This window comes from Leucoraja erinacea, chromosome 9 (genome assembly GCF_028641065.1).
Source record: "Leucoraja erinacea ecotype New England chromosome 9, Leri_hhj_1, whole genome shotgun sequence".
Lineage (NCBI taxonomy): Eukaryota > Metazoa > Chordata > Chondrichthyes > Rajiformes > Rajidae > Leucoraja > Leucoraja erinaceus.
In genome coordinates this window covers 63,428,506-63,443,204 of record NC_073385.1, presented here as the reverse complement: position 1 = coordinate 63,443,204, position 14,699 = coordinate 63,428,506, and the positions used below count along the sequence as shown (strand labels likewise).

Here is a 14,699-nt window from a genome sequence, read left to right as displayed (position 1 = left end):
AATCAGAAATGACAGTTAGTGAAGAATTTGAATAATCGCTGAGCGTTCCTATGGCAACAATGTATTTGAGCATTGGGCATTGTGACATCACACGATGGAATGTTCACCGGGGCTGTGGCTCCTGCAAAGGGCATATGTAAATGAATCCATTCCGATGGCCATCTGTGAGCATCGGGCATTGTGACATCACACGATGGAACGTTCACAGGGAGCTGCTTGTGTGGGTTAGAATCCAGTTTATTTTTGAAATATTGAGGTGGTGGGGGGGGGGGGGGGGTGTAGGATTTGATTAAGAAAGCGTACTTAAACACGACGAAATGTAACAAGGAGCGGATACTTAGAAAGAAAAGCGAAATCTCTACCGAAAATGGAAAATACGTCGGCGATCCTGCGTCCGGTTTCGCAGTTGCGGAGCGTCAAAGGAAGAAACGCGGCGGACGCCGTACGGCGGCAGGCGGACTGATTTGAGTTTTATATATAAGATATGATAGATTACTCACATTAACCCGATCGACGAAATAAACTGGATCCCTTCATATTTCATGCTACATTTCAAAAGTTATTCATCATTAAAGTTTGTTTTTATAAAATGACCTTTCAAAACACGGTGTCATAATGTCCCTGCAAGGGGTGGGAGTCGCCGCCTTCTCCACCTCCCCAACGGTTTTTTTTTATTTTATTTTTTTTATTTTATTTTTATTAGAAGTACGGTAAATTACAATACTACACAACACACATATCTTAATACATTTTTTGTACCGCTTCATTTTTTTTTGAGCTTTAAGAAAAAGATAGAAGTAAAGAAAGTAAAGAAAGTGCGCAAGAGTCGTGAAGTGCAAGAGTGTTGGGAAAAGAAAAGCCCCTTAGAAAAGACGTTAGAGAAGGAAGTAAAGTGAGAAAGTAGACCCTAGAAAAGAAAAAAGAAAATAGGAACAATCGCTCTATTATAACATTAAACTCCGCAGAAAGGGGACTACCAACCAAGTCTGTTTTTGTTGTTTTACCTCCCGTTACCAGGTCCTGATACCATTTATTTATTTAAATTACTATTGCACCTCATACTTGTAATAGGTCCAGAAACATAGACCACGTCTTTTGGAATTGGTCTGCTTTACCTGCTAAGAGGAATCTCATCTCTTCCAGATGTAATGTTTCAAACATATTTGATATCCACATTTTTATTGTTGGTGTGGGCGCATTTTTCCAGAATTTAAGTATAAGCTTTTTTCCCATTATTAGCCCGTAATTAAATAAATTCTTCTGAAACACGTTTAGTTCAGGGTTACCTTCCGATATTCCAAAAATAATCCATTCTGGTTTTGGTACCAGTTTTATTTTGATTAATTTTGAAAAAATATCAAATATTTCATACCAGAATTTTTGGATTTTTGTACAAAAAACAAAAGAGTGCGCTATGGTAGCTTCTTGACACAGGCATTTATCACAGATTGGTGAAACATTAGGGAAGATTTTATTTAATTTAGTTTTTGAATAATATAATCTATGTAATGTTTTGAATTGGATGAGCGTATGTCGTACGTTGATCGAACATTTATGCACCTGTAGTAAATGATTATCCCAGCTCTCTTTTGAAATTTTTATAGCTAATTCTTGTTCCCAATCTCTTCTAATTCCATCTGTTGTGGGTATTTCTATATTTAAAATGATATTATATAGGTACGATATTAGATTAGCTGATTCCGCCTTTATCTTCATTGCTTCATCCAATAAGTCGGAAGGCATATTATGATAGTCTTTTGTGTGTTTTTTCAGATAATCACGAATTTGAAGATATTTAAAATATTGGTTATTTTTCAAATTATATTTCAGTTGTAGTTGTTGAAATGATAGTAATTTCCCCAATTCATACAGATCTTCGAGCGTTTTGATTCCCATTCTTTCCCATTGTATAAATGATTTGTCTATGATTGATGGTTTAAACGATGGATTATTGACTATTGGTATTAAAAGAGATAGGTTTCTTAATTTTAAATTCTGTTTTATTTGTTTCCATGTTCTAATTGTGTTATGTATAATTGGATTTTTATTATAATTTTTATTATTCAAATTTATTGGTGAGAGGATAGTCGCTCCTATATTACTCGGGGAGCAGTCCCCTTTTTCCATTACCATCCAATCCGCCTGCTGGGCAGAATTGTCCAGCAGGTGAATCATATTTTTAATATTTACTGCCCAATTATAATACATAAAATTAGGGAGCGCTAGACCCCCCAACTCTTTTCGTTTATTAAGGTGTGCTATTTGTATTCTATGGGATTTATAATCCCATATAAAATTTGTAATGTCTGAGTCCAATTTTTTGAAAAACTTTTTTGGGAGATATATAGGTATTGATTGAAATAGGTATAGGATTTGTGGTAAGAAAATCATTTTAATAGCATTTATTCTGCCTATTAAGGACATCGGAAGTGTTTTCCAGAATTTAATCAGATTATTCAATTTCTTGAGTAAGGGATTATAATTGGCTTTAAACATATCCTGGTAATTTCTAGTAATTTCAATTCCCAAATATTTGAATTTTTCTGTAGCTATTTTAAAGGGAAATTTCCGGAGATGTGTTGAGTCTTTTGGTTTTATTGATATAATTTCACTTTTGTTCCAATTTATTCTATATCCTGAGAAGGATCCAAAGTCCTCAATTAAATTTAATATGTTTGGTATACTAATTTGTGGTTTTGTGATGTACAGTAGTACATCATCGGCATATAGGGATATTTTATTATTTGAATATTTTGTATTATAACCATAAATATCCGGGTGTGTTCTTATTTTTTCAGCAAGGGGTTCAATTACCAAAGCAAATAACAGCGGTGATAATGAACATCCTTGTCTATTGCCCCTTGATAGTTCAAATTTCGAGGATAATATATTATTAGTTAATATTCTAGCCGTAGGTTTGTTATATAATAGTTTTATCCATGCGATGAAGTTCTCTCCCAATTGGAATTTTTGCAATACTTTAATCATATAATCCCATTCTACTTGATCAAACGCTTTTTCTGCGTCCAGTGAGATGATAGATAACTCTTGGTCGTGAGATTTATGTGAGTGCATTATGTTAAACAAACGTCTCAAATTATTGAATGAATGTCTCTTAGGTATAAATCCTGTTTGATCTCCATTTATTAGTCTACTAACGTACCTGCTTAGTCTACTGGCTAGTGTTATCGCTATTATTTTTTGATCTGTATTTAACAAAGCAATAGCTCTATATGAACCTGGTTCTTCTATATTTTTATCTTTTTCAAGTATTAATGTGATCGTTGATTCGGCTAATGTTTCGGGTAAGCTTTGCTCTTTAAAAGCATATGTATACATTTTCTGTAATCGTGGGGTAACTATGTTGTAAAAGGCTTTATAAAATTCATTACTGAATCCGTCTGGTCCTGGTGTTTTTCCATTCTTTAGTGTTTTTATTGTGTCTTCTATCTCCTTAGAAGTAATTTGTGCTCCCAGTTCCTCTTGTTCCCTCAATTCTAATTGTGGGAAGTTACAATCTCCCCAATGGTTTTAATAACTTCATAAACCACTGAATCTTCACAGGGGGGGTGAAATGTTCTGGAACACCCCCCCCCCCCCCCCCCCCCCCTTGACCCCCCTTTTTTCCGGGTCGCACTGGAGATGCGGCCTCGCTCAGGTCTGTGCTCGCAGCCTCTGCTGCTGGTGCCGCCCGCTGTGAGTCCTAACTACACCGCCATTGCACTGCCCCCCAGTCCCCTCCCCTCTGGCTCATTCGCTAGCTCCTGCATCCACCCCCTGTGAAAAGCCCCCTCACTCGTCTTTTCTCCGAGCTCTTCCCTCACACCCCCCTCTTCCGCCCCCACACCCGCCCACTCACCACCGTTCCCCCCACACCACAGCGCAAACCCCTTCCCCCGCCCAACAACCACCCCCGCCCACACCCCTCCCCGTCCACACACCCCTCTTCCCTCCCACACACAACCACTCCCACACAACCCCCTTACCCGCCCACACACACCCCCTCCCTGCGCACACACAACCCTTCCCTCTCATGCACACAACCATCCTCCCCCACACACACCGCCCTCCCCACCGCCCACATACACCTCTTCCCCCTCCCCCGCCCCTCCATAAATTCCAATATTTTCCTTGTGCAAGGTGATGAGGTGATTGGCTCCGGGGGTGCCTGTCCCCGGGTTGAGCGCCGACGATGGAAATGAAGTGAAAATGCAATCAGCTGTTTGGCTTGAGCCTGCCCTGTGCTTGAAAGTGCAATGGCAATGGAAATTAAGTGAAAATGCAATCAGCTGTTTGGCTTGGCCTGCCCTGTGCTTGAAACTGCAATGGTAATGGTAGTGAAATGAAAATGCAATTAGTTATTCCGCCTGCCCTGTGCTTGAAACTGCAATGCAATTGGAAATGAAATGAGTTGTTTGGCCTGCCTGAAACCACTAATTTCAGCCCACAAGGCCCCTATTAGCCGAGAAACCAGTCCCTTTTGCCCAAAATGCCCGTCTTTGCCCAGGAGGAGCATTTTGGACCAAATGGCCCATGCCAGGCCAGGAAAAGTCCAGAAAAGGTGCCCTTCCTGAGGGTGCCAGCCCAAGAATCCATTCGGCCCACAATGTCTATACTAGCCCTCTGGAAACCAGTCCCTTCGGCCCACAACACCCATACTAGTGCTTCAGAACACCCCCCCTCCCCATGGCCAGCAATATCGGAATTGGTGGAGAGGTGGAATATTGCGTTGGGGGACCAGCCCTTCCGTGTGAACATGGGATCCAATGGGTCCCACTTAATCTAGTATATAACTAAAAATTTCGTCTTGTTTGTTTGTTTGTTTGTTTTGTTACTATATTTGTCCCTATATTTGCGCAAAAACGGTGCAGCATAGCACTACCGTTTTTGCACCACCTTACTCACCACTGTCCTGTGATGTACAAGAAAGAAGTTCCCTTCAAATTTAAATTCACGTTTAAAACTTAGAAAAACACAAAAATAAATTAACTTGTCCTCGCCGTCACCAGCGTTCCAACTCACAATGACATCACAATGGCATCCCGAATTTCAGCCACACCCACCCCCCACTTTGCAGTTTCAAACCGCCATCTTTTTTTCCTCGCCTCACATCGGGGACACAACGCCTGCACGGTCAAGTTCCCTTCCATTTCACTGCTGCTCCGGGCCCATGGGGAGGGAGAGGAGCGGTACCCAGAACAAGGTGGGCTGCCGCCTCGGGCTCTCCCCCCCCCCCCTCCACCCGGCTCATCCAGTCCCTGCCCCCCCTCCCCCCCCCCCCGACAGCACCTGCCCGGAGGAGCAGCACCGGGCCCGCGGGGAGGGAGAGCACAGGGAGGGAGAGCAGCAGGACTCAAGGCAAGGAGCCGGTGAGGGGTCCAGGGATGGGGAGAGGCCGCGACAGCGACGCGGGCCTGAGCGCTGAGGCAGGGCCTGGATTTGGGGGTGACAGCGCTGCTGCTCTGGGCCCGCAGTCAGGGAGAAGAGCGGCACCCGGGGCTGCTGCTGCAGGCCCGCAGAGAGGGAGAGCGCGGGCAAAGACAGCAGCAGGACTGAGAGCTCGCCCTCTCCCTCCCCCGGCTCCGTGCTGCACAGCCCGTTCTCCGCAACAGCCCACACCTCAAGTACAGATTCCTCACCTACGTGGTGGAGAAAAAACTGGGCAGGCGGGTGGTTTACAGAAACATCCTGGGGAGGTGAGAATAGAGGGATTGAGGGAGAGGAGGGGGGAGGGAGGGAGGAATGGGTGAGGTAGGTGGGGGGGGGGGGGGAGAATAGAGGGGGGGAAGGGCAGTGAGAGAGGCGAGGAAGGAGAGCGGGTGGTGGGGGGAGATGAGAAGTGGGCGAGCAGGGGGACGTCGGGAGGTTAAGGAGGGAGTGAGTGACTGAGGGTAGGGGAAAGGAGAGCGAGAGGTGAGTGAGGAAGTGGGGAGGGGATATGAAGATGGGAAAGAAGGGGGCTGGTTAAGAGGAGGGACAGGGAGTGCTGGAGGATGAGGGAAAATGAGGATAAGGGTGGGAAGAGGAAAGGCGAGGTGCAGTTGGGGGAGGGTTGCCATGACTCGTGTCACAACGGTGATCTCTGGCGACACAACGGGAACCCCTCAGCTGCACATCGCAGTTGGGGGCTATGAGTGAGTGGTGGAATATTGCGTTGGGGGAAACGGGTTGCGTTTGGAGAATGGGTGAGTGGTGGAATATTGCGTGGGGGAACGGGCCCCAATGGGTCCGACTTGGTCTAGTAACATATAACAATTTCACTTGATAAACCAAAAAAAAAAGAATAAAAAATACAGCACAAAACAATATACCTGTAATGATTTCTGAATTAGAAGAGATGTATTCCACAATTTTTCAACTTTTTGGTCACGCACAGGAGTAAGAATAAGCCTGCAGAGAAATAAGAACAGTGGACTGAAGCAAAATACAAACTGAAAATGAAATATGGTCAAAAATCTTTAATTAATATAACTACTAATCCAACCAAATTAACGGAACATCACACTGTCAGAAATTTTACTGGATTGAAAAGGGATTGTATAAACAAAGAAATTGGAGAAAAAGAATAGTAATGTCAGGGAACATATCAACATTACGGAATAATAATAATAATATCTTTTATTGTCATTGCACGTCAGTGCAACGAGATTTAGTATGCAGCTCCAACCGATGAAGAGGTGGGCCTGGCAATGTTGAAGTGCATAAAGATGGATAAATCCCCAGGGTCTGACCAGTGCGTCCCAGGACATTGTTGGAAATAATAAATTGCTGTGATCCAGGCAGAGTTTTTTTTTTTATATAGTCACAGGTAAGGTACTGGAAAATTGGATAGTGACTAATGTGACTTTAGTTAATAAAGACAGAACAGGACAATGAACATCAATTAATGATGGCAAAGTTACTGAAGGGAGTTATGTAAAACAAGATCTATCTACATTTGGCGAGGCAAGGATTGATTCAGGGAAGTCTGCATGGCTTTATGCCTAGGAAATAGTTCCTCATGAATTTGGTTTGAGAATTTTGAGGAGGAGACCAAGAGGATAGATGAGGTGGTGGTCTATATGGACCAGCAAGGCTTTTGACAAGTGTCCGCATGAAAGGCTGGTTCGGGCGCTTGGGATTCAGGGTGAGTTCGCCAGTTGGAATGAAAATTGGCTTGGTGCAAGGAAAGAGGGTGATAGGGGAGTTTTTATTGCTAGATTGGAATCCTGTGACCAGTGGTGTGCTGCACGGATCGGTGCTGGGTCCCCTGTTATTTGTCCTATATATTGATTGAATATGTAGTGATTGGTTATTCTGTATATGACACCAAAATTGGTGATGTGATAGACAGTGAAGAAATACAGAAACATGGAAAAATAGGTGCAGGTTGGCCATTTGGCCCTTCGAGCCAGCACCGCCATTCAGTATGATCATGGCTGATCATCTAAAATCAGTACCCCGTTCCTGCTTTTTCCACCATATCCCTTGATTCCTTTAGCCCAAAGAGCTAAACCTAGGTCTCTCTTGAAAACATCCAGTGAATTGACCTCCACTGCCTTCTGTGGCACAGAATTCCACAGATTCACAACCCTCTGGGTTTTCTAAAGCTAAAACAGACTTTAGATCAAATGCGAAATAGAACCAAGGATTGTTAGATGGAATTTCAATCAGACAAGTGAGAAGTGTTGCTTTTGGGAGGTTGGACAAGGCATGGAGCATATATAGTGAATGATATGCATTGTTGCACAGACACTAGGGGCACAAGTACTTAGCTCCCTGAAAGTGATAACTGGGTAGACAAGTTGTTGAACACCTTGGCATGCTTGCTTTCATTGGATTGGGCACCGATTACAAGAGTTGCACTCCATTATACAGCTGGAATAGTTCGTACATCATAGGAGAAGAATTTGGGCATTCGGCCCAACAAGTCTCTTCCGCCATTCAATCATGGCTGATCTACCTTTCCCTCTCAGCCCCATTTTCCTTCCTTCTCCACGTAACCCCAAACACTGTTGCTAATCATGAACCTGTCAATCTTCAACATAAAAATATCCATTGACTTGGCCTCCACAGCCTTCTGTGGCAATGAATTCCAGATTCACCACCATCTAACTAAAAGAATTCCTACTCATCTACTTTCAAGAGGCACGTCCCTTTAATTCCGAGGCTATGTGCTCTGGTCCCAGACTGTCCCACTAGTGGAAACATCCTCTCCTCTACTCTACCCAGGCCTTTCACTATCTGGTAGGTTTCAATGAGGACCACCCTCATCCTTCCACATTCCAGCGAGAACAGGCCCAGTGCCTTCAAACACTCATCGGGTTAACCGAATCATTCCTGGGATCATTGTTGTAAACCTCCTCGGGATCCTCTCCAACGCCTTCACATCCTTCCTCAGATATTCCGCATCCTTCCTCAGGTCCAAAACTGCTCACAATACTCCAAATGCGTTCGGACCAATGTCTTATATACCGTCAGCATTACATCCCTGTTTTTATATTCTAGTCCTCTTGAAAAAAATTGAAGCATTGCATTTGCTGTCCTTACTACTGATTCGATGTGCCAGTTAACTTGTTGGGAATCCTGCACCAGCACTCCAGAGTCCCTTTGCACCTCCAATTTCTGAATTATCTCCCCATTAAGAAATAGTCTACATCTTTATTCCTACAACCAAAATGCATGATTCCACTCTTTGCTGAACTGTATTCCATCTGTTGCTTCTTTGCACACTCTCCCAACCTGTTGCAAAGTTTTTCTGCAGTCTCTGCTTTCGCTACAGTACCTGCTCCATCATCTATCTTTTGATCATCTGCTAACATGGCCACAAAGCCTTCAATTCCCTCATCCAAATCATTGATATACAACATGAAGAGTAGCGGCACCAGCACCGGCCGCTGAGGAACACTGCTGGTCATGGGCAGCCAACCAAAAAAAGTTCCCTTTATTGCTACTCTTTGCCTCTGCCATTCAGCAAAATTGCTATCCACGCTAGTTTCTGATACCATGCGCTTTCATCTTCTTTAGCAGCCTCACGTGCTCCACCTTATCAGAGGCCTTCTGAAAATCCAAGTAAACAACATCTACTAACTCTCTTTTGTCTATCCTGCTATTTTCATCAAAGAATTCTAACAGGTTCGTCAGGCAAGATCTCCCTTTCACAAAACCATGCTGAATTCGCCAACTTTATCATGTGTTTCTAAGCACTCGGAAAATTCATCCTTTCTAACGGACTCCAAAATCTTACCAACCACTAAAGTCAGGCTAACCGGCCAATAGATTCCATTCTTCTGCTTCACTCCGTTCTTGAACAGCAGAGTAATATTTGCAATGTTTTTAATCATCTGAGATCATACCTGACTAGCGATTCTTGAAAGATCACTACTAATGCCTCCACAATCTTTCAGAACCCTGGGGTGGGCCAGTTGAGGTGACTTATCCACCTTCAGATCTTTCAGCTTCCCAAACATTCTCCTTAAGGGCCTGTCCCACAGGCGATTTTTCAGCGGACTGTCAAGTTTGTGGCACTCGCCTGAAAAACCGGGAACTGAAATGACGACTGTCAGAGTGGAACACACACACACACAAACACATCGCAAAGGTTGGGCCAGGGAAAGCGGGGCAGTGCTGTCTGAAATTCACACGATGCAAAGCCATGGTGATATAGACACACCGCGATGAACAGGAAGGTTAAGACGGCTAGTACTGTGTACGGCAAGTCCTTTAAAAGAGAGGGGGGAGAGAAGTGGGGGAGAAGGGGGGGGGGGGGGGTAAGAAGGAGAGTTGAGACAGTTTTAAGAAGCCAGACAACTTTTAATAAGCCAGAGATACACAGCTGTGAAGTTTGGCAGGCATTTAACATTACTGGTCGGTTATCATTGGTTCTAAAAACTCATGATTACGTTTTTCCCCCCCCAGTGAGCCAATGAAAATGCACAGTCAGCAAACGCAATTTATTAAAACTACCTATGACTACCTGGATCACCCATAACTACATGGCGACCCCACTACAACTGCACCTACGACTACAGGATTATCGATTTTCTCCATGGCGACCTCCGACCTTTCAAATTATTCCCAGAAATTCCTGCCATTACAGTTCCTCCGTCATTCTTGCTCGGGGCCCTTACCAATCAACTTTAGCCAGCTCCTCCCTCATGCCTCCGTAGTCACATGGCTGCCAACTCTCACGCATTGAGCGTGAAACTCACACATTTCATGCGATTCTCACGCTCTCACGCTGAGCACAGAATGTCTCACGCTCAAAAAATGTTTTAAAGTCACGAACAATTTAATACACCCAAGGCTTCCAGATCTACTCCACACTCACCAATGAGAACAGTTTTCTGTCGGCGGGTTTCCTGTAAAGAACAAGCCATTTGATTGGCTTAAACCCATCGCACACTATTTAAAATGGCAATATAACTGCAGTACTAATGATTCCATTTGACAATCATGGAACCAAATTCGGCAGGTGCTGGAAATTCAAAATAATGCAAAAATAGTTTCAGAGGTGAGTAAAGACCATGAGGGGAATATACAAGGTGAATGCATAGTATTTTTCCTGGGAGAAAATTCAAGAACTAGATGGCATTGGTTTAAAGCAGGGGTGTCAAACTAGCGCCCCGCGAAGGGGGTCCAAACCAGCCCGCTGAATGATTTTGGGGGAAAAAAAAAGTAGTTTAGTGTCTATAGTAAACTACATATCCCCGTGCAGATGGTGTGATAGGTGAGACACGGCAGTGGTTCCAACACTGACCCGAGGCACCTCTGGCGGCTCTGTGTCAATCGACTGCTCTGTCCATACCCCATGGAGTTTTAATCCTGAGCCACGACCTGACCCGGTGAGTGAGGGCGTCGGTGTCGCCTCTGGAGCCGCGGGGATGAATCTCGGGCTATGGCTCCGCACTCCGACCTCCGGGTCACTGACCCTCACCTCCCCCGGACACCAACTGGACACAGAGTACCTGGGCCGGCCTGCAACTCCAGATGTTGTTGCCGCATCACTGACACACTCTCACACACACCCATACACACACACAATTTTGAGGGATCTGGGCAAATGTGGATAAATGGGACTAGTTTAGAAGTGGCATCTTGAACTGCATGGACAAGTCGGGATGAAGGCCCTGTTTTCCATGCTGTAAGACTATGACACAATGTAGAAAGGGTGCAAGAGAGGATCCAGGAGCGATTTATGAAGATGTGGGCAGGGCTGGAATTTTTTATTCACTATGAAGAAAGATTTGATAACTGGGATTATAGTCTCTGCAGCAACCATATAACAATTACAGCACGGAAACAGGCCATCTCGACCCTTCTAGTCTGTGCCGAACACGTATTCTCCCCTAGTCCCATATACCTGCGCTCAGACCATAACCCTCCATTCCTTTCCCGTCCATATAACTATCCAATTTATTTTTAAATGATAAAAACGAACCTGCCTCCACCACCTTCACAGGAAGCTCATTCCACACAGCCACCACTCTCTGAGTAAAGAAGTTCCCCCTCATGTTACCCCTAAACGTCTGTCCCTTAATTCTCAAGTCATGTCCCCTTGTTTGAATCTTCCCTACTCTCAGTGGGAAAAGCTTATCCACGTCAACTCTGTCTATCCCTCTCATCATTTTAAAGACCTCTATCAAGTCCCCCCTTAACCTTCTGCGCTCCAAAGAATAAAACCCTAACTTGTTCAACCTTTCTCTGTAACTTAGTTGCTGAAACCCAGGCAACATTCTAGTAAATCTCCTCTGTACTCTCTCTATTTTGTTGACATCCTTCCTATCATTAGGCGACCAAAATTGTACACCATACTCCAGAATTGGCCTCACCAATGCCTTGTACAATTTTAACATTACATCCCAACTTCTATACTCATTGCTCTGATTTATAAAGGCCAGCACACAAAAAGCTTTCTTTACCACCCTATCTACATGAGATTCTACTTTCAGGGAACTGTGCACAGTTATTCCCAGATCCCTCTGTTCACCTGCATTCTTCAATTCCCTACCATTTACCATGTATGTCCTATTTTGATTTGTCCTGCCAAGATGTAGCACCTCACACTTATCAGCATTAACTCCATCTGCCAAATTTCAGCCCACTCTTCCAACTGGCATAAATCTCTCTGTAGACTTTGAAAATCTACTTCATTATCCACAACCCCACCTATCTTAGTATCATCTGCATACATACTAATCCAATTTACCACACCATCATCCAGATCATGATGTACATGACAAACACCATTAATATCCAACCATTGAACCTTCTTAACCAATCTTCGATGTGGAACCTTGTCAAAGGTCTTAATGAAGTCCATATATACAACATCCACTGCTTTACCCTCATCAATTTCCCGAGTAACCTCTTCAAAAAATTCAAGATTAGTCAAACATGACCTTCCAGGCACAAATCCATGTTGACTGTTCCTAATCAGACCCTGTTTATCCAGATGCTTATATATATTATCTCTAAGTATCCTTTCCATTAATTTGCCCACCACTGACATCAAACTAAAAGGTCTATAATTGCTAGGTTTACTCTTAGACCCCTTTTTAAACAATGGAACAACACGCGCAGTAGGCCAATCCTCCGGTACTATTCCCGTTTCTAATGACATTTCAAAGTGTATTTCTGTCATAGCCCCTGCTATTTCTACACTAACTTCCCTCAATGTCCTAGGGAATATCCTGTCCGGACCTGGATACTTATCCACTTTTATATTTCTCAAAAGTCAGTACTTCCTCTTCTTTGAATCTCATAGTTTCCATAGCTACTCTACTTGTTTCCCTTACCTCACATAATTCAATATCCTTCTCCTTGGTGAATACCGAAGAAAATAAATTGTTCAATATCTCCCCCATCTCTTTTTGCTCTGCAGATAGCTGTCCACTCTGACTCTCTAATGGACCAATTTTATCCCTCGTTATCCTTTTGCTATTAATATAGCTGTAGAAACCCTTTGGATTTTCTTCACCGTGACTCCTGCAGTTCGCCAATAGCAACGTAGGTGAAGAAAAAACAGTTGAGGTGAATAATATTATGAGAATATGAGAATGAAGAAAAGCTGAATAACTCAGTTGAGGTGAATAATATTATGAGAATATGAGAATGAAGAAAAGCTGAATAACTCAGCGGACAGGCAGCATCTCTGGAGTGAAAGAAAGGGTGATTTTTCGGGTTGAGACCTTCAGTGAAGATGTTGAAAACCAGCCATAAAACACAATGACTGGAGTTATCCAACTGATGGCAGAAATCAGAATCATGTGTTCATTTTTATTGATGCGACATCATAATAAATATATTGTAGCGGGGACTCGCAGGAGTCCAGCCAAAAACTGGTCGGACACGAGTTGTGTGCACTTGACGAGGTTATTCTCTCCAATACAGCTCCCCAATGCCTGTGACCCTCAAGGTCACAGGCATTGCCCGGCATTAAATACCATTTCAGATACCAACCCCATGACTAGCGCCTCCCACACTGAGGCACCGCCCTCCAGACCTGAGGGTTCGTTATGCCCATGGCTTATCACCAGGTGCCGCCACATGATACCCCCCCCCCCCCAGAACCAGAAGCACGAAACAGTACGGAAAGCTGAACGAGGCGGCCAGAACACGTAGAGACCATCCCACGCCCCGGGGGCTTGCTCGGTCGGAAGAATCTCCGGGAGTCCGGGACGGCGGACTCCCGCGACGGGGCGGTTGTGCCGCATGGACTGGCTCGCTCAGGTCCAAGTGTGCCGGATTCAAACAAAACGCGCCGGCCTCCCAGGTCCAAATCAAATGTAGTAGACCCGTGCCTCAGCACGTGAAAGGGATCTTCATACGGGCGCTGCATTGGCGAACTGCGGGAGTCACGGCAAAGAAAGATGTACATGCAGCCCATCAGCGGCAGTGGCACATGGGAAGGGGCCACTCCATGACGCGACGTTCTGACGGGAGACAGGGCGCCGACCCTCTCCCACAAGCGGATCAGCATCGATGACAGCGGTTCCTGGAACCCATCATCATCAGGGACAAACTCCCCGGGGACGGTGAGTGGAGCACCATACACCAACGACAGAATAAATAATTTAATGGGGTGGCACAGTGGCACAGCGGCAGAGTTGCTGCCTTACAGCACCACACACCCAGATTTAATCCTGACTACGGGTGCTGTCTGTACAGAATTTGTACATTCTCCCGATGAGCAAATGGGTTCTCCACAGATATTCCGCTTTCTCCCACATCCGAAGGAAGTGCCGGTTTGTAGGTTAATTTTCCTGTGAAAATTGTTCCCGGTGTGTAGGATAGAACTGGTGTATGATAGATTGCTGGTCGGTGTGGACTTGGTGGGCCGAAGGGCCTGTTCCCATAGACTTGTTTTACATATCATCATTTATAATTAATAGTCTCATCTTGACCACTTCCTGTCTGCACTCTATATTGATTTTAGAAAAAACGCTACCATATATTGCTATGATTTTTGGCCATCTTACTCGCAGTCCTCCTCTGCTTATCGGGCCCCGAGGATTTTTCCCATCGAGGGGGGGGGGGGGGAGGGGGGGGAGGGGGGGGGGGCGTGGGGGGAGGGGAGGGGAAGGGGGCGGGGAAGGCGGAGGGGGGGGGAGAGGGGGGGGAAGAGGGGGGGGGGGGAGATGGGGGGGGGAAGATGGGGGGGGAGAGATGGGGGGGGGAAGATGGGGGGGGGAAGATGGGGGGGGAAGATGGGGGGGGAA

At 44.9% G+C, this 14,699-nt stretch overlaps 1 protein-coding gene across 5 annotated transcripts in view; it reads right to left on the bottom strand.

Annotated features, from left to right (window-relative positions):
• LOC129700484 (MAX gene-associated protein-like) overlaps window positions 1–14,699 on the bottom strand; it is a 172,098-nt gene that overhangs the window by 143,540 nt on the left and 13,859 nt on the right. For all 5 annotated transcript variants that reach the window (XM_055641009.1, XM_055641011.1, XM_055641012.1 and 2 more), the window contains exon 4: window positions 6,312–6,390. In XM_055641009.1, the coding sequence (XP_055496984.1) occupies window positions 6,312–6,390 (79 nt within the window). The remainder of the gene's footprint in view (window positions 1–6,311; window positions 6,391–14,699) is intronic.